At 54.3% G+C, this 26,902-nt stretch overlaps 1 protein-coding gene across 1 annotated transcript in view; it reads left to right on the top strand.

Moving 5' to 3' along the window:
• Positions 1 to 26,902, top strand: part of RUNX3 (RUNX family transcription factor 3) — a 60,064-nt gene that overhangs the window by 19,341 nt on the left and 13,821 nt on the right. The window contains exons 2-4 of the mRNA XM_065881430.1: positions 14,478 to 14,752; positions 16,635 to 16,791; positions 24,395 to 24,499. Of these exons, the coding sequence (XP_065737502.1) occupies positions 14,478 to 14,752; positions 16,635 to 16,791; positions 24,395 to 24,499 (537 nt within the window). The remainder of the gene's footprint in view (positions 1 to 14,477; positions 14,753 to 16,634; positions 16,792 to 24,394; positions 24,500 to 26,902) is intronic.

The following is a 26,902-nucleotide window of genomic DNA, read 5'->3' as shown; positions in this document are numbered from 1 at the left end:
CGCAAGATGAGAAGGAAAAGGGATTCAAGGGAGTTGGACTCAAGGATCTTCAAGGTCTTCCCAATATCAACCAGCTGTGATTTCCACACTCCAAGACCCTCTGATTCTAGGGATCTTATATTCTAGGACAAAAGCCTCATAATTGTGTGACCTTGGGTAGGTTACTTAACTCTGATGAGATTCAGTCTCCCCACCTGTAAGTGGGGGGGATCATAGAACCCAGGATGCACGGGGTTAAACCGTATAAAGTGCTCAGCACTGTGGGCACACAGTGAACACTCAGTAAATGTGAGTTCCGATGACAAAGATTCCACCATTCTTGCAGTGTCTCAGAGTCTGGAGTCCGTGACCCTGTCTCCGGGAGCCTGACATTGGCCGGCTGTGGGGTTCCAAGTCTCCGGAAGGCCCCTACACTGCCAGCGTGCCCCCGACGCCCTGGCCTCCCCCACGTGCTGGGTGGCATGCCTACCCCACAGCCACATGAAAGGCCATTCCCCCAGGGTGTTCCCACACCTGGGAAAACCGGCAGCCTGCCCGGTGCCGGCCCCACCCGGTGGCTAGAACACCAGGCAAGATCAGTGAAGCCCGGCTGGGCTCCCAGGGCCGCCACCTTGTTCCAATCAGGGCCGGGCGCGCAGCCCCCAGCGCCATCCCTCCCAGGCCCTGCCCAGCAGCCCACGTTTCTAGCCCCGTGACCCCTGAGGAGCGGTGCCCATGTCCTGACTCCACTCTGGCTGTCGCCTGCCTGGACTTGGAGGTTGAAGAACACGCTGGACAGTGGGGCCGGCCTGAGGAGCACCAGGCCGGATATGGGGCCTGGTGGGGTCCTGGCACTGGGGCACAAAGGAATGCAGTACAAGCCCCTCTCATCTCCAGCCTCAGTTTCCTCAGCTCTAGGTCAGGCTACTTCAATTCGCCCCATCTGGTTCTCAGGGCTATTGTGGGAGAAGCAAAAAGGGAGAAAAGGGGAAACAAGTTTTAGAATCATGGACGTGCCTGGTGCAGAGGAGGTGGGAGAAGGCAGGCGGGAGAAGCTGCTTCCTGCTGTGCTGTGGGCCCTCCCACCAGCTCCCCTCTCCTTTCCTCCACCTGAGTCTCCTCAACCTTCAGGTCTCAGCGCAGATGTCACCTCCTCCGAGAGACCTTCACTGACCTGCCTGTCTAAGGAATTAGTGACCACCCACTGTCTATCTTCGTGTTTATGTATTTGCCTCCTTGTTTATCTTGTGCCTTCCCTGCTGGAGTCTAAGCTATCGTGTCCATTGCTGTATCCTCAGCACCTAAAATAACCCCTGGCACATAGTACATGCTCAAAAAATGTTTGTTGACTGAATGAATCTAGCTAGAGCCTCCTCCTTCCTTTGCTTATTTTCCCTTTTCCTTTCCCTCCCAGCTCTTCCCCCATCAAGTGCAGGGCTCCCCGAGGATAGGACTGGGAACATTTCCCCCTGCGCTCCTAGGATGGGACCAGGCCTCTGTGAGCTAAGGACTTTCAGAGCATCAAGCCCACCCCTGATTTGACTGAGGTTCAGAGATGGGGCAGTAAGAGGGTGCAGCCCCCACCCAGGGTCTGAGCACATTATATGATCCCATTCCAGAAGTCACTCAGGGGCACCCAGAGATGCACAGGTGATGAACGTCACCTTCTTGCCAGGGACAAACTCATGCCAACAGCAAATGACAAAGAGTGCCCAGTGTCTGAGCCTGTGGCCCAGCTTGCTCTAGCCTCTGTTTGGTTCTGCCCACATCCTCAACACCTCCCCAAGGGCCACAGGCCCGCTAGGCGAAGAGGGACAGACACAGCTCATTGCACAGGGCTGGTGTCACTCTGGGAGCAGATCTCCCTGCTGCATGCCCCAACCCCAGCCATCCATTCCTGCTGGCCTTTGGTTCCTGGGGGTCATCTGTGGACCCCAGGCCACAGCTCTGTCTTGTGTCCATGGCGTCTGTGCTCCCCATGGGCCTGGCAGGGTAGCACAGGCTGCCTAGGTTCAAAGCTCACCTGAGGTGTGAACCGGGGCAACTTATTAACCTTTCTGTGCCTCAGTTTTCCTAGTGCTATGATGGAAGTAATAATAAGGGTACTTAACACATAAGGTGGCTGGGAGGATAAATGAAGTAATACATGTGAAGTGTGGATATCATTAGTTATTATATTGAAGGGCCTGGCCCCTGGGGTGAGGCTCCTGCATGCAGCAGGGCACAACTTCAGCATCAAAAGATCTTGATTCAAATCCCAGCTCTGCCCCTTCCTAGCTGGGTCCAGGAGACTTACTCAATGAACTTCAGTCCCTCGTCTGTAAAGCAGGCCCGATGACATGTACCTAGAAAGCTGTTGGTGAGATTTAAGGAGCTCAGTAGGGGGCATGCTCAGCAGGGGCTGGGTACCCCAAAATGCTCCACATGGGGGGCTGCCATGATGAGGATGGCTTCAAGGCCACCAGATGATTCAGCTGAGTGAGCTGGTGGACAGGACAATCTGGTTGAAACAGTGATTTGGCCAAGAATACACACTCTCCAACTTTGATGCACCGTGGGCAGTCTTGCAACTCTATGCAAATTTCAGCATTTTTGTCAATCATTTTTTCAGAGGTTTCGGGGAGGGAGGGCTTTTTTACCTTTTGCTTTTCTCCTAAAATATTTTATTGTAAAATATAGTAACAGGGAGTGTATATAAATATTGTTTAAATGATAATAATAAAACAGACATCCATAAACCCACCACCTAGCTTTTAAAAAACCCCACTGAGGTGGATGGACCTAGAGTCTGTCATACAGAGTGAAGTAAGTCAGATAGAGAAAAACAAATACCGTATGCTAACACATATATAGGGAATCTAAAAAAAAAAAAGGTTCTCATGAACCTAGGGGCAGGGCAGGACAGGAATAAAGACACAGGTGTAGAGAATGGACTTGAGGACGTGAGAAGGGGCAAGGGTAAGCTGGGATGAAGTGAGAGAACAGCACTGACATATATACACTACCAAATGTAAAACAGATAGCTAGTGGGAAGCAGCTGCATGCCACAAGGAGATCAGCTCGGTGCTTTGCGACCACCTAGAGGGGTGGGAGGGAGACACAAGAGGGAGGGGATATGGGGATATATGTATGCAAGTGGCTGATTCGCTTCGTTGTACAGCAGAAACTAACACACCACAGTGAAGCAATTATACTCCAATAAAGATGTTTAAAAAAAAAACCCACTAAGTGGACCTTAGGGCTCCCACCAGTGTCCCCTTCCCAATCACATCCCTCCTTCTCCCTCTCCCTGCCACGGCGGGGCAGGGGAACCACTCTCCTGGTCTTTGTGTTAACCATCATCTTGCTTGTCTGTATGCTTTCTGCTTTCAGTGTCATTTTCTATTTATAAGAGCAGTCATTTTGGAATGAACTGAAAGGCAGCAATAAAAGATGTGAGCTATTGAACTACTAAAATTTATTTGGAGGGAAGATCATGGAAGGTGGTCAATTCTCCCCATTTTACAGATGAGGAGACTGAGGCTTGAGGAGGCCCAAGGTCACACACTAGCAGGTAAAGATGCCAGGGTGAGAACTCAGAGCTGGTAGACCCTGCATCACAGACTGTCAGGTCACAAATGGAACTTTGGTTTCACTCTATCATTTGTTCAATAAATGTTTACTATGAGCCAAACCTAGGCTAGACACTGGTACCTGGTCCATCCTCCAGCCCCATCCAACATTTAAATTCCCTCTACAATATCCTGGCCTCAACTTGAATACCTCCCATGACAGGGAGCTCTCTACCTCTAGAGGAATGTCTCATTCTGTCTCTGCTTCTTTTCCTCATATGGAGCCCAACAGCCACTGGCCATAGTTCCATCCCCAGCATTCGTATGGTCCCCTGCCACGCATGGGCTCTTCAGAGATCTGAAAGCAGAGCTCTCAGCCCCAGGCTTGCTCTTCCCCAGGACAAAGTTCCCAGTTGCTTTAACAGTTCATCAAATGACATGGCTTCAATACTCTTCCCCATGCTGAGGTCCCTGGGGGTGTCACCTAGGCCCTAAAAGAGGGGGGTCAGGGTGACTTACCCTGCAGGGGTGGTCAGGCTGTGGCAGCTGCTGTTTCTGAGCTCCCACGGGAGCCAGAAGCCCCTTCACGACACCCTTTGAGAAGCAGTAATTGCCCCGTTTTACAGATGAGGCGGCTGAAGCTCAGGAAGGTGATGTGTCATGTCCAGGGCCTCTCAGCCTGAACCTGACCCCAGGGCTTTGGGGCCCCAGGCTCATGCTCTGCCCTCCAGCCCAGGCTGCCTCAGGGACCCTCCCTGCAACCCTCATATAACAGCCACCTTTTTCTGGACCAAGAGGGCAGGCTCCCCTCACCTCCATGGAGCATTTGGGAGGGAAGGAGGTTAACAGTCAGATACTGGGCAAGTGTCTGAAAGCACTGGGCTCACAAACCACCTAGAGAGTCAATGCCCTTGAACTAAGAAGAAGCAGAAACTTCCACAGCCAGGGTTCAACTCCTCCCAGAGCTGAGCTAGAGAACAAATTCAAGCTCTGAGCCCTTACTCCACACCTGCCTCAAAGTTTGCATGTAGCTCTGTCCACAGGATGGTCTGTGTCTACATGCACTTGACGTGTGCCTATGGAGGCCTATCTGCGTCTACACTAATGGGTCTGTGAGTGTTGACACAGACAGATGTGTCTCCTTGTGAGCGTCTTTGCACACACATACACTTAACTGTTTACATGTGTGGCTGTGACCTAGCAGTGTTGGCCTCCATGAGGACTTGTCCACATAGATGTGTGAGTGTGAGCTGTGAGTTTGTGTGAGAGTGTGTGCATGAGAAGAGGTGTGTGTGTGTGTGTGTGTGTGTGTGTGTGTGCGCACGTACCCTGTGTGCCTTGGGTCCAGTAAGATCTTTCTGCTCCTGGCTTTCCAGCGCTCTATCCCTCACCTGCCCCTTGGGTCCTAGAGTCTGACCCTTCCTCCCCATTTTCTAGCCAAATTATAACACCTGGAATAGAGGCTTTTATTATGGAAACAATGACACAACCTAAACGTGAGTGGGAAAAAAAGGACATTACCATCACCAGGCACATTTTTTCCTAAAGAGGACCCTTAGCTGAGGCTTCCAGACCTGGGCACTTAAGGTGCCTGACAGGCCATGGTGACCTGTGGAGGACAAGACCAGAGTTGGTCCCTCCAAAGGTTTGTGCAGAGAAAAGCTAGGTTATCAGGCAGGAGCCTCAGAGTTGGGTCCGGCTGCCAGTGAGCATCCTGTGTGACCTTGAGCAAGTCTATGACCTTGCCTGGGCCTCAGTTTCCCCAGTCATAGATTAACATGGAATGCTAGAACATTGAAGATGGACAGTCCTCCTGGGGATCAAGTGTGGGCTAATACATTTCTCTCCCTGATGGGGTGTCTGAGGCCCAGAGAGGGAAGGGGCTTGCCTGAGGTTACCCAGCAAGGAATAAGGGGACGGCTCCCCTGGGGCCAGCAGCCAGGTCATAAGTCATGACCACCTTTAGGCTCCATTCAGCCCCAACTTTCTATGATTCATAGAGGATTGGAAGCCCTTTGAGTTTATCAAGGTATAAGGCACAACTGCTTCCCCAGCCAATGAGGGTAGCAGAGGAAAACTGGAGCATGAAAGAGTGAAGTCACAAAGAAGGACTTCTAGATGTTTAGGACGGAGAGTGGGGGAGGGGGGCCAGGACTCCCACTACATCCAAGGCCAGACTCAAGGCAATGACCCACACAGAAGAGCTAAAAATGTACAAGTGCAACAAACAACTCTAAAACTGGGACACCCCTCCCCCTCAGCCCTATGGGTCCGGGCCCAGGTCCACTGTTGCCCAGTCCAGGACCGAGGGACCCCTTCCCCACTGACTGGGTATGACCACGAGTACCTTCACCAGGCCTCAATTATCCCTTCTGTTATTTGGGAATAAAAAAGCCTGACCATGTGCATCACCATCCCCACTGGGCATGATGAACATGAAAGACTGCAGAATGGGGAGTGGTTCAGACACTTGCTTTGGAGTCAGAAGGACCTGACTCCAAATCTAGGCTTCCTTGCCGCATGGAAGCCTCTTTGAGCCTCAGTTTCCACGTCTGCCCAATTCACGAGGTTGCTTTAAAGTTCACCTCAGACAATATAGGTGCTCAAAAAAACACTCTCCCCAGGCCTGGGCCCATGGAAGGGGCCAGGAGACATGAGGCAATGGGCTGATGGGGTGACCTGTGGGCAGGACCAGTCATATCATTTGAGGGGCCTAGTGTAAAATGAAAATGCATGCCCCTTCTTCAAAAAGTATTAAGAATGTCAAGGCAGTGACGGCAGAGCATGAATCCAATTGCAAGGCCCTTTTGTGCGACTGCGTGGGTCACGGGCCCAGGAAGCTGGCCCTGCCTGTGGGACATCTGGGGCGGCTCAAACTCAGCTCAAGTTGAGAGACTGAGGCCCTGCCACTGTGGCTTCTACCACCGCGCGGAGGGCTACCCCTTTCCCCCGGGGTTGCAGCTGGGATCACGACCGCTGGGCCCTGCCACTCTCGGTGGCCATCGGAGGCCACATAAAAGACCAACTCTTCTCCACCTCGTTCTGCCCCGTTTTTATCTCATGCCATGCATACAGCACATAGTTGATTTCTTTCCGCAAAGGGCTGCGCTTTTTTTCTTTTCCAAGGGCGACGCTGGAAAGCCATGTGGCTTTTATTGCTGTCAGGAATGTCTGAGGCGTTCCTCTACTACCACATGAAATGGAGCCGTAATCTTCCTCTGCGTAAGGCCAAAGCCCCCAGTCTCCTCAGAGCCATCGGCCTCTGAGATTAATTAAGGCTTCACAAGGACTGATAGTCATTAGGACCTTTTTGGGGCGATGGAAAATCCCTAATGGGACTGGCTGGGCCCGGGAGGCACTGGGTGGGCAGGCATGGGGGGAGGTGGCATGGAGAGAAAGGCACCCTGGAGCACAGTCAGTGGGAGGCGGTGAGAGGGGGTTCCAGACTCTGCCCCTGGCCAAAGCTGCGATCTTGAGTGAGACCCTTCCCCTCCCTCGGCCTTGGTTCCACCATTTGATAAATAGGAGATTTGGATATGATACCTCAGAGCCCTGTGGAGTCTGACATTATAAAATTCTGAATCCTGCCCACAGTTCTCATGCCAGGATTCTAGTTCTATTCCATGACTGTGACTTCAAGCAACTGATTCTGGTCCATGAGAACAAGAGCGTGGTGGTCAGGAACGTGGGCTCTGGGGCCACGCTGCCTGGTTGGAATCCTAGCTCCACAGTTTCCCAGCTGTGTGTCCTTGGGCAAATTACTTAACCTCTCTGTCTTCGGTTTTCTCACCTGTAAAATGGGGGTGATAACTGTACCTCCCCCATAAAAATATTGTGAGGTTAGATGAACTTTCACTGTTGTCAGTAACGATTAATAAAGCTCAGCATTGTAACCCTGTGGTTCCAATCCTATTCAAAAATTGGTTTTCGGACTCCTATTCTTGCCACCTGATTAAGCTTTGGAGGCATTCTGAACCTGAAAGCCCTCCTGTCTTTCCTCTACTATAGGGGATGCAAGAGGCAACAGCCACTCAGAAGAGCCCTTTCCTTAACTGCCAGAGCGGAAAGCTCCATCCAGGGCCTGGGGAAAGGCCACACCCTTCCCTGAAGCTCCCTTGGGCTCCAAGATACCCAGGCCCCTCTCACCATTCTCCTGCTCTTCCCTGCCCCCCAACAGAGGAGTCCTCTGATTTGATGGCTCTGCCAGCAAGGAGCTTGGCACCCACCCAGTGTTGTGGATGGAGGCGCTGTGACCAGCCAGCAGAGCAGAGACAGAGCCCTGCTCTGTGTCAAGGAGTCATGTTAAAAGAAGGGCCCTCAAGGGACTTCCCTGGTGGTCCAGTGGCTAGGACTCAGCTGTGGCCCCAGGTTCAATCCCTGGTGGGGGAACTATGATCCTGCCAAAAAAAAAAAGAAGAGCCCTCGAGACTTTCTTGTTTGAATCTCTCAGGTTCTGAGCCCCAAAGGGAAGAAGCTCTTTACTCTCTGAGCCTCAATTTTCCCACCTGTAAAGTGGAGAACACAAAATCTCTACCCTGCGGAAGCCTCATAAGGGTTAGTGATAATTGGGGTAGCACTCCCAGCACACAGCAGGAGTCCGACCAATTAGGGCAATTGTTAGTCATAGACCACAGAGTTCTGCCAGAATTATTTCCGTTTTATAGATGACCAAAGTGAGGAACAGGGAGGGTGGTAGGAAGACCAGACCCAGTGGTGGGAGCCAAAGCCAGAATCCACTTCCCTGGCTACTGCTGGGGCCACCTCCCCTCCCCTGGCCACACTTGTGCTGAGACCACCCCTCTGCCCTCCATCCTCCCTCTCGCATTCCCAAAGCTGGGCACCCTCTCCCAGGAGAGCTACCCTCTCCCACCCTCTCTCAGGGTGGGAGTGGGAGTGGGGGGCTCCGCGCCTGCAGGGACAAGAGGGGAGCCGGCACCTCCTGAGTCTCCAACCCGGGGTCACAGTGAAAATCATCTGGGGTACTGCGGGGAGCCGGCCCAAAGCCTAGAAGGTTGGTGAAAGTGAGGCCTGCAGCGAGACGGGGCACTTCCCCTGGAGCGATGGGTCGCACCTGGCCAGGAGGGGGCACTGGAGGGACGCCCTGCAGCCCTGGCTCGCGGCTCTGTCTGCGGGCTCCAGCAGGGTGGGCGGAGGTCAGGCCGCCCGGCCGTGGTGCTGCCCCCTGGCCTTGCAGGAGCTCCGTCCAAGTCTCCCTTCTTCCTTGGTGACTCAGGTCAAGTCTCTCCCCGTTCTGGACCTCAGTGTTCCTATCTGTATACTGGGGACTACAGCTGAGTCAGCCTCCTCCCAGGAGAGTCGGTTCAGAGGTAAAAAGAGAGCAGGCTGTGGGAGCGGACAACCCCTGCACCCGCTTCCCGGAGTCTGAAGGGTCTGCTGATTTCCAAGTCCACCGTTGTTTAACAAATTGTATTGCCTCTAGCTCCCCTACCATCATCACAGCTAACCGTACTGAGCTCTTTCAATATCTGTACACTGGGCTCTTCCCATTTCTTCATTTAACCACTGGTGGGGGGAGGGAGGAGGAACGTATATAACCATTTGAGGTGCCTCCTCCCCGAATTTTGAGTCAGATTGAGCTTTTAATCTGGTGCTTGTCCTCCTTAGCCCAGAAAACCTTGAGCAATGTTTCTTTTCATTTAAATGGGCGTAACACCTACCATGTACACATGAGGATCGAAAGACGCACTTAAAGCCCAAACACAGTGCCTGGACGTGATAACACCTCAGCCAACATGGCTGTTACTTCTCTTCCTACTTTATTGTCCAGGGGACCAAGGCTCAGAGAGGTGCAGACCCTGGGCAAAAGTTACAGCCAGTTAACGGCAGAGGCTGTAGCTGTGTCCTACTCACCATGCTCTCCCCAGCTCCCTCTCCTGCCCCTCAGAGTCTGTCTGGCCCTTTCCAAAAGAGAAAAAAAAAAAAAAACCCTGCAATTTGGGAAGCCACTTGTCCTCCTCCTCCAGCCCCATCAGCAGGAGCCTTCCTGAGAGGCTGCCCAGGAGGGACGGCCTCAGAGATGGATTCTCGGAGGTGAAGGCTCCCAATTCCGGAGGCAGCAACCCCTCAACCGTATTACTGTTTTTCATGACCCTTTCTCACTAATTATATATGTATGTTTTAATATATGATATATAGGTAGCATATATAATAAAACTTACATATGTATAAATACATATCTGAAATAAGGATACAGACAAGTCCTAGTTTAAATAGCAGCATTCTCTTTCTTTTTCTTTCACATGGAACAATCGATGGTATTTTTCATATGGTGAAACACAATACCCCTCCCCGCCAGATTGTGAAATGGAGCGATTAGAATGACCTCCATTCACAGAAGAGGAAACTGAGGCTCAGTGAGGGACAGGAATGTTCCACCTTGGGTTCCAGGGCACTAGGAAAGAAACAGCTTTCACCATGGGTCTCTCTGGAGTGGGTGTGGAGGTCGGGCTGGGAGAAACCATCAGCTTCTGCATGACTGTCCTCTGTCTATTCACTGGACTGGGGCTCCCATGAGACTCAGGATAAAGGGAACAGCCGCCTCCTGGGGAGGGCGTGAGGGCTGACAGTGCTGGCTGAGGTCAGTTTCTACTTGGGAAAGTGTCTGTGGGGAGGTAGGGGATGAGGTGAGTGGGTTTCCAGAGTGAGGGTCTGAGAGCCCAGGGGAAGGTGAGTCCTCAAGGTCCAGGCACCGGCAGCCCTGTGATGGTTGCTGGAAAACCCTCCTGCAAGCTGTCTCTGCCTGGACATTCCTTAGCTCCCCCAGGCCGCCCCCAGGAGAACCAAGGGGGACAGGATTGCCAAGGACTAGATTCCGAGTCTGGGGAAGCTTTGAATTTGGGAACTGGGTATTTCACAAATGGGAAATGTGAGGCCCAGAGAGGGGAAGGGACTTGCCAAAGGCCCCAGACAAGGAGTGATCAGGACTTATTTTTTTAGTATAAACAACAGTGCCAGCTAGAATGGATGGAGCACCACCTATGTGCCAGGCCTGCGCTAACCACTTTACACACAGCTCTATGAGGAGGCCACTGTTATTACCCCCACTACACAGACCACTTTACACACAGCTCTATGAGGAGGCCACTGTTATTACCCCCACTACACAGACCACTTTACACACAGCTCTATGAGGAGGCCACTGTTATTACCCCCACTACACAGACCACTTTACACACAGCTCTATGAGGAGGCCACTGTTATTACCCCCACTACACAGACCACTTTACACACAGCTCTATGAGGAGGCCACTGTTATTACCCCCACTATACAGACGAAACAGATGAGGCTCAGAGAGGTTTGAAGCAATTTTCCCTAGATCACAGTAGGTGGTGGAAGAACTCAGGCAGTGGAACCTCAGACCAAAGCTCCTTCCACAGCCAATGGACCTCTTAGGTTTTCCAGAGCATATACGTCCACTATCTGGCACGGCTGGGGGGTCCTCACCCCTCCCCAAGCACTGGGACTCCCTAGGAATCAGACCTGCCCTCAGAAGCACTCTCTCTGGTGGGAGGGGAGAGACGTGCAGGCACCTCACTACCGGGAGTGTGCTAGGAGCGCACTCCTAGACATTCTCCTGCAGCAGGAGGATGGTGCCCGACACAGGGTCATTCTGACCCCATGGATCCCCTTCCAGGGGTGGAGGATACTGGCGGGAGGAGTGGCTCCCAGAACCCAGACTCTGCAGGCTCCAGGTTGTGTCCCTGTTTACCCAGCTCTGGGCCAAGGTAGCTCTAGACCTCTTGGCTTCCTCCCCCTGCTGTGGACAACTTGGCGTTCCCTTAGGTGGGCTGTTTGTCCATCGGTCCCAGAGAAGAAGGAGAGGAGATGACTGTCCACATAAGATGGGGAAGGGACAGGGTAACTGGGTGTCCCAGCTTGGGGACAGGGAGCTTTCCAACTGTAACTGTCCTTCGAAAAACGGGGAGAGAGGGGGTAGGAAGAGAAGGAGAGAGAGAGGTGTGACCCTAGGTCTGTCAGTCTGGGGTGGGGACAAAGCAGGTTTGCCTTAGGTTGAAATTGGGAAAGAGCTGGTCTGTTCCTCTGTGAGTGCTCCTCAACCCCGGTGCTCCGGAACAGGACAGGAAAGTACTGTGCATTTCTGCCAGAGGGAACGTTCTGCAGCAGGTCGGAGGGCGCAGGAGCCCTCCGGTGTCCGAGATGCGAAGGCAGAGAGCGTCCTTGTCCATTGGGGCGGAGAGGGCAGCCTCTGGTCTACCACAAGGCCACTGGTTTGTCCGATACGTAGCGCACAGATGGTGAGGAATAGGGCGGGAGGTCTGTCCAGAAGGGGCAGCTTGCAGGAGGCGGCCGGCGGCGCCTGAACGCGGGACCGCAGCTGGCGCACATCTGTGCGCAGAGCCTGTCGGGGCATCTCCGCGGCTGGCAGAGTGCAGGCGTCAACTAGCGGTGGATCTCGGAACTGCTCCTCCCCCGGCGGCCCCGGCGACCTCCTACGTCTACAACCCAGGTTCCCTGGTTCTGGCGCCCACTGGCAGCGAGCGCCTTCCTTAGGGCTGGAGCCATGACGGGTCCTATGCCAGGTGCCAAGATCCACAGGAGTCCTATTCTCAGGAAACCCATTTGTAAACCAGCCGTAGGATGAGAGGGAGAAATCAGGCGGAGAGACAAGTAAGGGCATGGCTGCAAACCAAAACCATTTGACAAATCGGATTTACGAACCTCAGAGGCAGCGGGTCCTGGCCGCTCCAGGGCAGTGCGGCGTCGCCCGTCCGCCCTGGCCCCGGGCCCTACCTGGCAGGAAGCTCCCAGAGGTTGGATGCGCCAAGATCCTGGTTCCTCACTTTCTTCTAGTTCTGCGGCTAGTGTCAGTGCTCACGTGAGCGAGCGGGCCTGAGCCCCGGCGATCTGCAACTCCGACGTGTAGGCTCTATAAAAAGGTCCAGTGATGGACATTCGTCGTCCCTGTTCTCTAAATGGCCCGAGGGACTGACGTGAGGCTCCGACAGGGGTGGGGATCAGCTTTCCAGGTGGTCGAGGTTGGGCCAGAGCCGGTCCTCCCTGGAGCGGACGCAGGGCTTGATTTCGTTTGGCAACGACGAAATGGCTCGCGATGGGCCGGGGTCAGATCCAGGGCGAGATCTCGCAGCCACCTTCAGATCCTATGCTTCTTTGCTCCCGAGGCTTGGAATCGGTCGTTTTGCACCTGTCGAGTGCCGGAAACAACGAATATCCAACCCGATCTGCAAAACGGCGGGGAGGCTCTGCACCGTTCGTTCCCCAGACTCCAGGGAGCGCATCTGTGGCGATAATTCAGTGCGAATGGCGGCTTGATCTTTCCAGTTACCCTCCTCGATGTAGCCTGTCCCTACGCCCGCTCGCCCGGCCTAGGAGGCGGGAAAGGGATTGTTTGCCTGCTTGCCGCCGGGGAATGGTTGGGCCACGCGGCCGGGAGTGGGAGCGAGGACCCAGGGCCGGCGAGCAGTGCCTCGGCAGAGCTGTCTTTGGTCCCTGCCCGCGTGGCCCAAGCGCACCGCCCGGGCAGAGGTGGGCGTGGACCCGCGGGAGCCAGTTTGCATCCACATGGTGGATGAAAATTCCCTCCTTTGGAAGAAGGGGCCCTTAGCTTTGCAGCCATTCCTGCGTTCTCTGCACAGTTTTCCTCTCACCAGGGACTCGCGTCCTCTTCCACGATGCAGGACAGTGTTTACATGCGCGCGGGGTCGGCGGGGGGCGGGGGTAAACACTCGCGTTTTTCAGGCCCCACCGCGTTTTTCGAAGACCCTCAGGCCGCCACAACGAAGAACGACGCAGCGAGGCCTGCGCGATGCTGAAAGTTATTTTGAGGGGAGAGCGGAGAGAAATGGGGTTACTCGCCCCCAAGCCGATGAGGGCGCATAAGGGACACCCTTCCCTCTGTCCCCAGGTTGGCACCGGGGCCACCGGGGCCGGGAGGAAAGTCGCGCAGAGCTGGGAGCTGCAGAGGCCTCTGGCTCGCGCGTAATCTCGTATGCGGTGGAGGCTTTTGGGTCAAAATAATTTGCGGGACAGGTAGGGGCAGTGAGAAGCCACTTTGGGGCAGCTCCCTGCTAGATGTCACCGGCCTTGAGGCCCCCGCGGCCCCCAGCTGAGAGTGCAAGCTTCACAGGCCGAAAGCAGCTGGAGTGGGGAGGCCTGGCTGCGGGCGGCCGGGAAGGGCGACATAAGAGCAGCTGCAGCCCCCGAGTCAGGAGGCGGCGGCAAATGAGCCTCTGTAGGGACTAGACGTTTTAAACAAATTCTTGGCCTCGGCTCCGGCTCCCCAGAACTCTCAAGGAGCCCCGGGTCGTGGCGCTGGGTGCCCCCCAACCCCGGGCGTCCTCGGCGGGGCGGAGCCTTCCGCCCCTCCCCGTTGGGCGGCCTTCTGCGGTCCCCGTTCCTCCCCCGCGAGCGCTGCCGAGGTGCCCGCGATGGGGGCTCCGATTGGCTGCACGACGCGTCGCTCGGGCCGGCCCCGCCCCCGCGGGCCCCGGGGTACTAACCCCTCGCGGGCGGTTTCGGCACCGCCACTTGATTCTCGAGGATTTGCTCTGGGGCTGCGGCTGCGGAGTCGGTGGGGAGGCCGCTAGCGGGCTGCGGGGGCGGGAGGCGGCGGCGGTGGCTGCACAGCCCGCGCGGGCTCCGCCGCGGCCAAGGCAACCGGGATCGCCGCGAGGGCGGCCACACGCGGGCCGCTCGCCCAGGATGCGGGACTAGCGGACAGGCTGCGCGGCCGTCGGGGCAGCGAGGCCTCGCGGCTGGCTGGCCCAGGGGAGGCGTCCCCGGGCGCCGCCCCCTGCGCCCTGAGGCCTTGGCCCGGCTGCTTCTGCTTTCCCGATTCTCGCGGCAGCGGCTGCCGAAGAGGCGCCAGCGCCAGCCACCCCCGGGGGAGCCGCGCCGCCGCCGCCCGCCCAGTGCCCTGACGGCCGCTGTTATGCGTATTCCTGTAGACCCGAGCACCAGCCGCCGCTTCACACCTCCCTCCACGGCCTTCCCCTGCGGCGGCGGCGGCGGCGGCGGCGGCAAGATGGGCGAGAACAGCGGCGCGCTGGGCGCGCAGGCGGCCGTGGGGCCCGGCGGGCGCGCCCGACCCGAGGTGCGCTCGATGGTGGACGTGCTGGCGGACCACGCGGGCGAACTCGTGCGCACCGATAGCCCCAACTTCCTCTGCTCCGTGCTGCCCTCGCACTGGCGCTGTAACAAGACGCTGCCCGTCGCCTTCAAGGTGAGTGCGGGGCCCTGGGCGGGAGGACACCGGCCCTGCGCCTTCGGGCGTCTCAGCTGCTGGAACCAGGGCCCCAGAAAGGGAGGGGCGGGGACGTGCCCGCGACCCCGCGGCTAGAGCCCAGCAGCCGAGCCACGGGCGCTTTCGGTCTCTGCGCGCTCCGGCCGGGGACTTCGGCGTTCCTTCTTGGATGCACCCGACACGGACGACTTTTAGAGGATTTGGCCCCTCCACCCTTGGGGAGCCCTGCGGAGAGATGTTGATGCGGAAACGGGCGGATGGGGCTTCGCTCTTCCCCAGGCCGGATCCCTCGGACACAGCCCTGCGAGCAGCGGGGCAGAGGAGCCCCGGGACCAGGGCGAGGACACCGGAGGCGGGGTGCGGAGGGTGGAGAGGGCCTACCCTCCTCTCAGAGGAGCAGCACCCCTCCTTCTGCACTGCTTCAGAAACACTTCCTGCTCACACCGTCAACTCCCGGCTTCTGAAATTTTACACCGGGAGGCTCTAGGCCGGGATCGGGGGCCTAAACGAACCCTAAACGGTTGCGGCCGGGATCCCGAATGTCAGGCAGAGACTGGGGGCGCTCCCACCCCTGGCAACCCCCAGTCATTCAGAGGAGCTTTTTCTCTTTGCTGGGGAGTAGGCGACTGTTTCATTTTCATTTTTTTAAGGGGGCAGCGAGATGAAACGAAAACGCCTTGGTTTTCCCCTAAACCTCTCACAGCTGCCGTGAGAAAGGGCAAGGCAGGAAGGGCCAGCGGCTGGGGGTGGCGGGTGCCTGAGGTGGCTGGAAACAGCGGCTCCTGGCAGCTGAGGCCGTCCTTGGTCCCATTAAGACGACTCCAAATTGGAAAAAGGGATGAGTGGCTCTTTGAGGTCTCCCGGGTGACATCTTAAAATACCAGTGGGGAAAATCTCCCGGGGAGAAGGGGGAGGGGGAAGCCTGTGTGACTTTAATCCTCAGATCGGAGGTTTTACTGTCACTTGGAGCTTAAAAGGAATCTTTGAAATTAAAAGAAGACAGGATGTTGACAGGAAATCTGGCCTTTTTAATCAGACCCCAAACATTTTCTCCTTGAAATTTTTACCATCTGGATCCCTAGTCCCTGCACGCGGTGGCCACGTTTAAATGGCTGTGACTGCCTTTGCAGTCTGATTCCTTTTCAAAAGGCATCTGCCTCCCCACGCTCCTTGGGATGGGGGCGTGGGAGAGACTGTATTAGGGGGGCATCTCCACCCCCATCCTGCAATTCCCAGCAGGTGCATCCTCCTTGCTATCAAAAGCCCCTCTCTCACTTTAAAGGGGTTTTCTGGACAAAACCCTCTGAAAACACCAGTTTGTTTTGCATTTTGCATTTTCCCTGCATAACGAGTTCAGGCTCTGCAGAGGCAGATAAACTGGGCCTGGGCTGCCTTTCAGGGCCACATTTTGCACCCCAAAGGGCTCTGGCGTTAATTGAATGTGGGGAGCAGTCCCGCTATTATTGATGATATTATTTTCATTTAGAGACTCGGTTGCTAGGAGCGTGTTGATTCCTCTTTTGCTCAAGCCGAAGGGAAGAGAGGAACTGCACCCCACAACCTACTGCCCGCGCTCATTCACTGCTTTCGCTTAGATTAAACCTCGTTGAAAGGATAAATTGTTCAGGACGTGACTTAGCCAGCTGATCTAGGATTTGGGTGTGGAAGGTAGAGATTTTGTCCTTTGATTTTTATTGTATTGGGGGGCAGGTCGCTATTGTTCTTAAACCTCTTCTCCAACCCGCATTTGAAAAATCTGCAGTGCGCCTGGGACCTAGGGGAGCTGCCCGCCCAGCTCCTCCCCTTCTTTCCTCGGCCTCCCCTACCTTCCTAAGCTGTCCCCCTGCCCCCATGCCCTCAGGTGGTGGCTCTGGGGGACGTGCCGGATGGAACGGTGGTGACAGTGATGGCCGGCAACGATGAGAACTACTCCGCTGAGTTGCGTAACGCCTCGGCCGTCATGAAGAACCAGGTGGCCAGGTTCAACGACCTTCGCTTCGTGGGCCGCAGTGGGCGAGGTGAGCGGGAGGGAGACCGCGCCAGCCCACCTTTGGCAATGGCAAAGGCAGGGAGAAGGAAGCTGAGAGCGAGGTCTTGGGGTCCCTGTGGCAGCCCCAGAAACAGGTCTTCAGGGCCAGCTCTGTCGAAAACAGCGGTTTGGAACCCCTTAGGGTGTTACAGACCCTTTTGAGGATGTGAAGAACGTTAGGGTCTTTTGCCGGAAAAGACACAACTTTCTTCCCATTTCTGGGGTTTACTAACTTGTGAAGTCTTCCACACCTCCCCTCTTTCCCGGTTAAGCACCCCTGTCTCACAAAAGACGCTGGGAGAAGATCGTAGACTATCACTGTCTTCAAAATGGGGCCTCGTCGGTCTTTTTTGGCAGGATGCTTCGAGGCTGATTTAGACAAATCCTTGGTCTTTAGGTCCCCAGCGCCCCAACCACTCTCCCCACTGGGGTAGAATCTCCCCCACACTTTGAGGCTGCCTCTCCCCAGCTGCGGTCTCCTGAAGCCCCAGTTTCACCAGTTCTTCGAGCCTTAAGGTGGTTTAGAAAAGAAACAAATGCAGTGCAGCATGCTGAATGTTGGAAAGCATAGCTTGAAGGCTGCCGTCTCCCACCCTAGAATCATGGCTGGTGTGCCACCTTGCCTGTCTGATCTTCCTCAGGCAATATGAAGGAAGGCAGGACCAGACGCCGCTGTGGCTGCTGCCAGGGGCTGTTGAGTGGGAGGCTGCTGGGACCTGAAACCCATCATCACTTCTGGGTGGAGAAGTTCTAGAACCCCTGCCGGGGTGAAATGGAGACTTGAGGGCTCGCTGGCCCTTTAAGACCAGCCTGCTGGAAAGCGGGGAGTGTCCTTCCCAAGCACCAGCCGGCCCCTCCCGCTTAAGAAAGTAAGCTAGGTTCCCTCTGCTTCCAGTTGCGACAGAGACTGAGGCAGAATGGTACTTTTCATCACCAATAAACAAGACCTGCTTAAGGTTTTAGTTCCCTCTGAGCCGCCAGTCCTGCTTGGAAAAGGGCATCTGGGCACCATTTTTTCCTCTCCAGCCGCTCAGTGTATACATACAAATGTCAAACATATTTTGACTTTTCAGCATTAATTAAAACCAGGGCATTATTTGCATGTAATAACTGTTTACTTGTTACTTTTTATGAAACTGAAATAGTTTACATTCTTTCAAACATTTCCTGTTCCTGTTGGCTCCCTTCCCCACGCCCAGATTTCTTTCAGACGTTGCCCTTAACTGGTTGCAGGTTGATGGATGGAAAATGTTTGCTTTTATGAATTAAGCTTTCATTGCTGCTCCTAATTAGTCTTCAAGCCCCTTTTGTCATCCCCAATCTCTCAAGCCTTTTGCAACTTAATCCCAGCCCCAGCCCTGAGTGGAGAGTCGCTCGCCACTGGTTGGTGGTAGCTTGCTTGGATGCAGTTGGACGGCGGGGTGGTGGCCAGGTCCGCAGGCCCAGATGGCAGCGGCGAGGGAGGCCCCCTACAGCTGCAGCAGAAGGGGAGGTCGGTCTTGGGAGCCCAGTAAAGCACCTACACCCTCTTCTGGGAGGTGAACTCCAGAAAGCGAAGAGACGGTGATTCTCTGTGTTACTGAGACACTGCCTGGCCCTTCTGCTGCTGAAAACGATTTCTTTGTGGTATTTATACCCACAGACCCGCACCCACCCTGCAAGGCCCACCGGGAGGGAGATAGGTTTCCAAAGCATTGTGTAGCAGCGTGTTCCTGGAGCAGGCAAGGCTGAGGCTGGGGTCATGACTCTGGGAGATGCAGGAGTCTGGGTTTATGAGACATCCTCACAGCCATTCTCTTGCCAGTCTCAGTGGTCCTGGGAGGCAGAAGAGGCCTGAGTGGGCGCTCCAATACCCGTGGAACTCGACGGGGCTTTCAGACCTTGGAGGCTCATGGTCTTCAACAGCCTGGGCTCTACGACCAGCCGACCTGGATTTCAGTCCCAGCTCTGCCAGTGACTTGCTGGATGATATTGGGCAAATGGCTTAACCTCTCTGTGTCTCCGTTTCATCGTCTGTAACATGGGGATAATAATGTTACCTCCCTCGTGGGATCTTTGTGAGCGTTAAGGAGACGGGTGCTAGCATATCAGCTGGCACATGCTGAGGGCTGGATGCGGCTCAGAGATTTTGTTACTCCAAATGCCTGGGACTGGAGGAGATCTTTGCAGTCCCTTTGAATGGTGACAGTCACTGATTTTCTGATTACGGTGTGGTTTGGGCGGGGGTGGGGGAAACCCAGAAAGTGTGAGGTGTCGAGTGGGAGAAGTGGAGGCGGCTGACAGTGAGATAGGAGGACACAGGGGTCCTGTGGCCTGCAGCTCTGCATCTGCTGTGCCCCTCCTGCCCACTGGGAAATTCCCTCTGAGGAACAGATCGGTGGTTGACACAGACAGTTTGGGCCACTTTAGGAGGCAGGACAGGCTGGGGTTTTGGACTCAGAGCCTTTCCCTGGCTCTCTGACTTCTGCCAGAGCTAAGAAACCAGATGGAAACTTCTGCTTGTTTCCTTGCATTTTACTCCTTGAATCTGTCTTAATTCCAAGAAGATAGCTTTCCGTACAAGGTATACGCACACCACCACCCCAGAGCCCTCACGATAAGCCTGAAGGTGTAAACCAAGAGAGGGAAGGGAAGGAAACCAAGTCGTTCTCCTGCAGCGATTAGGGCCAAGGTCCCCGCCCTGCCGGACGCAGTGCCCCTTCTTACAACAAGTTTTTGCAGCACGCCCTCTACCATCCTACAACTGAAACACGCACGATAACTTAATCTATCCACCTATGTGCATGTTCAAAATCCATATAATTCCATCGCTATAATGGAGAGAAAAAGGAAAAGTAACTTATAATGATGTATCTATTTGAATATGTAAATGTTGGGGCGAGATGACAGACACTGTGAGGTGGATGGGTGTTTGCACCTCTAGCTGAAGCCCCGTGACCCCTGCGGCCGGCCTGACAGGCCAGGTGTACATGACTCAAAGTCTGAACGTGGCACTGCCGTCAATGACATGATTCGCTGAAGCTGTGAGCAATTCTTGGCAAAATTCTGAGCAAAATTTAAAAAAAAAAAGAATTGTCTTCCCTCCCAGAAAATTCAGTACATATCAAAAGAATGTGAAAACTTTTTCCTTGTTTTATCTAAAACTGAGTTAGGCTCATGGCTCAGAGAATCTACATAAGCAAGTTTTTCCCACACGGGAAGAGTGAATAGTTGATTGCCCTGTGCAGTGCTAGACATTTGCATCCCCCCCCTGCCTTCCACATCCTACCTCTTGAGGACCACGCAGCACACATCCCCCAAAATGCTGTCTAGGAGGGGGCCACTGGCCTAGGTAAAGATGAAAACAACATGACTTCCTGAACTGTCATGACCTGGTGAAAAAGAAACCGTAGTGTGTGGAGACAGATTTGGGAGCCAACGTGTAGGTGCAGGCTTAGGGGGACCACTGGTGGGGGAGGAGTGGATGGCTTTCTGGTCGACATTGAACAAATCCAGAGGCCCCCAGAGATGTCCCCTCCCGCTGTCCCTGAGGCCCCAGTGAGTGGGGCTTGTCCCACAGGAACCCAGGCAAAGAGAGACAGGGACTTGCCCAAGGGCACACTGCCAGACCCCGCTGTATCTGCTGCTCCATCCAGGGACCCAGGTCCTGCGGGGACGCCTACGGCCACTCTCAGCCCCAAGGAGCAACTATTTCCAGACAGGACTTCTCCGCCTCCTACCAGGGCCGGTGGGAGCACCTTGATTTGCAATTCCTGGGCTCCCAGCTGATTGAGAGTTTGCCCGGGGTTCCTGCACAGTTGTCCACCTCCTTTGTCCTCTCAGCTTCCTGCTCTAAGAGAGTGGAGAGGTGGGAGGATGGGTTTGCCGCCAGGTGGAGAGAGAGGTGATGGGCGCTCAGGGAGACAGCTTTCCCCACCTGTGGTTCGTGGGGCCCCTGCCTCTTGTGGCACCTGACACTTGCCCCTCCCTCCCACTCCTGCTCCCAAGTGCCAGCCCCTCCCTTCCTCCCTCCCTGGTCTCTGTGGGTACCTGGGAGGGGTGGTGTCAGGCCTGGAACCTGGGAGGAAGCTGTTAAGGTGGGCTGGTGACCTCAGGGCAAGCCTGTGGTTTGCTGCCTGGTGGGGTGGAGGCTCCTCCCTCCCCAGGAGTAGGTGCTTAGGGTTGGTGCGAAGGGGCAGGCTCCAGTACATTCTAACCTTCCTGGGCGCTCTGCCTGGATACTGTGTGACCTGGTCAACTCATTGCCCCTCTGTGAGTCTCAGTTTTCTCATCTGTAAAATGGGAGCCGTAACCTGTGCCCTTAATTCATTTAACAAACATTTATTGAGCACCTACTATATGCCAGATGCTGTCCTAGGGGACACAGCAGTGAACAAGACAAAAGTTCTGGCCCCCAGGGAGCTTATAATCTAGTAAAGGGAGACAAAATAAAATAAATAAGTAGGTAGATTATTAGAAGTAATAAGCATTAGGAGGAAACTCAAGCAGATAGAGTGGGAGTGGGAAGGTCTATGATGCCTCAGAGTGAGCTTCTTAACCTTTCATTACCCCATGGACCCCTTTGACAGTCTCAGAATTGTGCTTTTTAAAGAATGAAATAAAATACAAAGGATGGCAATGAAAACCAATTATATTAAAACATAGCAAAACGTTTTTAAAAATTGTGATAAATGCGCTGCCTTGTTAGCTTGTTAAATAACAAGATCTAGCAACGGGTTTGATGACGACCGTGACTTTGAAGTTGTGACGAGCATGAAAGATATTTAAAGAAATCTGCAACGTCTGTAATGTGATATGTAAATATTTGTGACGTCTGTTGGTGACAAGGTCACAGGGACTGCTGTAATGCCTCTGTGGTTTGTTGTCTATGTTCATACTTAAGAGAGATGCTAAATTTCAGCTAGAGGCTAGGGACGATACAGTTGTCATGTTTTTCTTTTCCTGTCCCAGTTTCTGAGCCCGCTCAATTCTAAGAGGGATGCCAAGTTAAAAATGCCTCCTTAAAAAAAAAAAAAAAAAAAAGCCTCCTTTAGATAAAGTGACCAGGGAGGGCCTCACTGGAAAGGTGACTTTTCAGTGATGACCTGAAGGAAGGAAGGTGAGAAACAGAGCACTCCAGGGAGCTGGCAAGTGTGGGGCACAGGGGCCCATCCAGCCCTGGGCTGTCAACCTCAACTACGCATCGGCTTGGCACCCTGCGGTACCAAGGAGGTGACAGAAGGGTCAGAGGCCCAGGGACCCCTGGAGAGGGCCTGACTGGTTGGGGGAAGGATCCAGGAGGGAAAAGACCTCAGAGTGAGGGGAAGCAGTAGGAGGGAAGGAGGGTCCCAGGAGGGGTGGGGCCTGGAGCAGGAGGCCTCTGCACTTCCTGTTTCCAGAAAGCATGGAAAGCACCCCTGTGGTCTGAGTGAGGGCCAGGTGGGTGTCTGGCCCAGAGCTCCAGGTCGGGAGTGGGTTGCATTTCCACCCCTGCCTCCAGCTGGCAGCTCTGGCAAATCCCTCCAGAGAGGCCCCACTCTTCCGCAGTTTGAGTCACACCTCAATTTAAACCCCTTCTGTCCCCCTACCCCCTTACATTCCCCCAGTCTCAGAAGCCCTTGGGTTCCTGGGTGTGGCCCCGGGAGCCTGGCTGGTTTTCTTTTGTGCTGGGTTGTCCTCTTTCTGAGGCTGGAGTTTTCCCTCCATCACCGATCAACAAATACCAGCCATGCTAAGCTACTGTTTCTCACACCCTGCCGCCCCCGCAAGCTTTCGTCTCCTACTTGTGAAGTGGGAATATGGAATCAGGCCTGCCTGCCCTGGAGAGGTGTTGGGAGGATGAGGACAGCCCTGGGGGGACACAGGTGCACAGCGCCATCAGCCCCTGCCCTCGGGGAGTCCCCAGGCCTGTAACTGGGGACCAGAGATAGGGGTGCTCAGAGGCAGGGCAAGAGGAGGCCAATTTGACTTGAGGATCAGCGAAGCTCCCCCCCCACCCCTCCCCAGCCTCACACGCATGGAGGCTTTGATGCTGGTAGAGAACAGGGCGGGAGAGGGGGCTCTCACTTCAGTAAAGATGCTGGGAAAATTGGGGTGCCCTTTGAAGAAAAACCCAACCAGTAAACCCCCAGAAGAATCAAAGAATTCAATGTGGAAGGTAGAGGGGATGGTGTTTATTGAAGGTAACCTTTCTAAACACAAAATGACAGGAGAAATCACGAGCAAGAGGTAGAACTGAAAATGCAAATCAGCTTGTGTCAGAAAGCGAAATGTAAAGGCCAGTGAAGTGGGAAACCGACTGCCACAAACAGGACAGGAAAGTGTTAACAAGCTTGATAGAGTGACTTTTCCTTAAGGCATTGAAACCTTAATAGAAAAGTATGAAAGACCATGAAGCAATAATTTGTGTTGGATTAGGACAGATGGTAAATATATAAAAAATTTCAGTCTCACTAGTAATAGAACAAAGGCGACAAAGTCAAGAGTGTTTAAGAGATCTTTCCACCTTGATAGATGAGGTCACGAGGATGCTGACAGCATCACGGTAGACTCGGGCCCACACCAATCACGACAATCCTCTCCAGAGAGCCATCTCACCGGAGAGGTTAATGCTCCTCAATCCATCCCAACCCTCTGACGTGATGAAATCACTCACCGCTTCTTGGAATCTATTCTAAGGAAGTAAGCAGAGATGTAGACAAAGATTTTTATAAACAGAAGGCCATTTTCGTTTTATTTTAAATGGTAAAACAAAAATGATGATTTTAAAAGTTTTCTCCCCTCTCAGGAATTTTGAATGGAGACTTTGGAGCCAAATGTCTATCTAAAAATAGAACAGAGCTCTGGAAATAACAGTTGTGTCTACAAATGAAATGTCTGCAGCTCCCAAATCAGTCCTTTTTCAGCCCCAGCTGCACACGCCAATAAGAAATTAGCAGCAAGGTAACACCCAAGAGTAAGGAGGTGGATAAGTAAAAGGTGAGGCTTCCATGAGTTGAAATGTTTTGCAGCCATTAAAAATGAAGTTTATGAAGAATTTTTAATGACATAAGTGCTTATGATGTGATGTTAAGTGAACAAAAAAGAGGGTACGGAAATACGTATTTTAGTGTCATTGCAACTATGTAAAAACACACACTCGCCCAAAAAGGGTTGCAGGAAAGAACACCCAAACAAAGGTTAATAGTGTTTATCTCTGGCTAGTGGAACTGTGGGTGATTCTGTTTTCTTCTTTTTTATATGTTCTGTGTTCTCAAAGTCTTCTATAAAGATCACTAATTATTTTCATGAAAAAAAAATATGTACTCATCTGAGCTCCCCACCCCCAAATCTCAAGGGTCTCTAGGTAGAAGGAACAGCACAAACAAAGGCCAAGAAGCAGGGAGGAAGCAAGCCAGGGTGGCCAGAGCGTGGGGCAGGGGAACGTGGTAAAGTTGGTGCCAGACCTCCCGGGGCCTTGAATGCCAACCCCAGCAGCTTGAATTTTACCCAGAACCCTATCTTCTGCCCAGGTTCAAAGTAGAGAGACCTGCTCCTTCTGGAAGATGAGGGCTTCAGGGTGTCGTGAATAGCTCCAGGTGCCAACCTCTTCTTTATTCCCCACTCCCCCCCAGGGAAGAGTTTCACACTGACCATCACCGTGTTCACCAACCCCACACAAGTGGCCACCTACCACCGAGCCATCAAGGTGACCGTGGATGGACCCCGGGAGCCCAGAAGTAAGTGCCAGAGCCACTCAGCCCCCTGGGTCGGGGAGGAGGGCCCAGTGGGGGAAGGGCAGTCGCCGAGGTCAGACAGATGGCACTGGATCCTGGGAGCTGTGGCGGATTGCAGTCCTCCGCTCCACACCCCCGCCCCGACTGTGTGCCTGTGTTTAGCCCCGGGCTGTAGGAAGCCATTCTGGGAAGAGGAGATGACTGAATCAACTTGACCTGCCCTTGGCTCCCCATACCCCAAGGGATGACTGCCCACTGGGGGCCGGCTGGGGGAGTATGGATTTGCAACCTTTAAGGAAAGGAAAAGGATGGGTGTGTGTTGTGTGTGTTGTGTGTGTGTGTGTGTGGTGTGTGTGATTGTGTGTGGAGTGTGAGTGTGTATGTGTGTGGTGTATGTGATGTGTGTGTGTGGTGTGTGTGTGATGTGTGTGTGTATGTGTGGTGTGTGTGGTGTGTATGGTGTGGTGTGTGTGTGTGTGTGTGTGTGTGTGTGTGTGTATGTGTGGTGTGTGTGTGTTTGGGGGTGGAGGTTGGGCCAGGTTTGCTCTACTCCACCCCAGCTTCCTCTGCCAGTGGCGGAGGGAGGGAGCCATCAGAAGTAGGGGCTGCTCAGGCTACAAGGCCAGATCCCCTCCTTGGAAACGTTCTTTGAGTCTTAGCATGTGACTTAAGTCACATAGAGCCCAGACACTCTGACCCCAGGACCCACATCTTGAGATCAGGAATGCAAATTTGATTCTGCAAATATTTATTGAGCACATATTCTGTGCAGGGAGCCCTGATCCGTGCACTTTAGCATCAAAGAAAGTTTGTGTTTCATCGCTTCTGCCTGCTAAATGACCTAGAGTTTGCAGATTCAGACTGGGGAAACTGGAGGGGCAGCTGCCACAGTGGGCCTGAGGCCTGTGTTCCCTGAATGAATGAGTGAAACAAAGAAGCAGCTGGTCATCGCCGGACTGGCTGCTCCCTGAGCTCTGAGCAGAGCTCTTGTGTGGACTGGCCCCCACTCACGGTATGCTCATGCCTGGTGTATTGAGAGCTGCCGTGTCCTTCTCTTTGTAACTGTGGCCCTTTACAGTTGAGAAAACCCTCTCACATTTATTGTCTCATGGGATCCTGAACCAAAGGGTCACTAGTTCCAGGGAGGAGAGAATCCAGCCCTAGGGATGTTGAGAACCTGACCAGGGCGTCACACTGTCTCAGGTTCAGGGAGGCGCCAGTCTTCCCAGAGGCAGCCTTCAATTCCAGTTCCAGGGCTAAGTGGGCCTGAGGCAGGAGGCTGAGAATGGGGTGTTGCTGTACCAGGGCAGCACCAGTGAGGGCCACCCAGGCCTGGCTCCCCATCTGTCCAGTTCCTGGGCCCACTCCAGTACCTGGCCACTTGGGAAAGGCTCTGAGCTGGGCCTGGTGGCGCTGGAAGAGTTTCCCTGTAGGCCTCTCAGGGCCACACCTCCTCCATCCTGCCTCGGGTTCCTGAACCTGGTGATCAGGCCCAAGTTACTCACCTCCCAGCTGGCACCTGCCCTGGCCAGATTCCTGCTGAGTCCTTCCTGCTGGGATTGGACGTGGATGGGTCCATGCCTCTGGCCTTGGACTTTGTGGCTCTGAACGATCATGGCTCCCTTTTGGCCTCAGTTTTGTCATCTGTGAACCGGGTCAGTGACCCCAAGAGTCTCAAGGCGGTGATGGCTGGGAAGCCCTTGTGAGCCATTAAGCGCTCGGTACAGAGAGCAGATTCTGAGCCAGCTTGCCTGGCTGGGAGACCTTGGGCAAGGTCTGATCTCTGTGGGCCTCAGCTGCCTCCTCCAGGAAGTGGGATGATACCACCCAGCCTGCAGGCCTGGAGATCAGTGATGGCTTGTGGATAGCATCTGGCTGTAGCAGAGGGTCCTTGTGAGTCTCTGTATCTGTGGTATTCCCTTATCCCTGGTACCTGGCATCCCCTCTGTACTCCCACCACTAGCACCGTTAGCCGATGGTGAACCTTTCTTGGTCGGCAGCAGGGTGGCTGCTGAGAAACCCAGGCCATAGTAATAGAGGTACCCAGTCTCCGTTGAGGGAGGGGGTATCGTACTCTACGTCTTCAGGGGCAGGATCAGGGTGAATGGGAGCCACGGTCGGGCTCCACGTGGTGATGAGCTGTTAGGAGCCACTCCACAAAAGAGTGAGCGCCCGCTGTGTAGAGGCATGTGAGCAGAGGGCGCTGGGAGCTTGGGGGGAAGGCACCCAGGGACCGGCCAATGCCTAGAATCCCTCAGAACCCTCCACGTTCAGCCCTGCCCAGCCGAGGCCACTGGATGAGGGTGGAGGCTCAGCCCTACCCTTGGAAGCCCCCAGTCAAGTCCTTGCCTGCTCGTCTCTCCTGAGGTCCCCCAGACATGAGACAGCCCCTTCTCGGGGTGAGGT

Source organism: Phocoena phocoena, chromosome 1 (genome assembly GCF_963924675.1).
Source record: "Phocoena phocoena chromosome 1, mPhoPho1.1, whole genome shotgun sequence".
Lineage (NCBI taxonomy): Eukaryota > Metazoa > Chordata > Mammalia > Artiodactyla > Phocoenidae > Phocoena > Phocoena phocoena.
The sequence above is the reverse complement of the archived record's forward strand: the minus strand, read 5'-3'. Positions and strand labels throughout refer to the sequence as shown.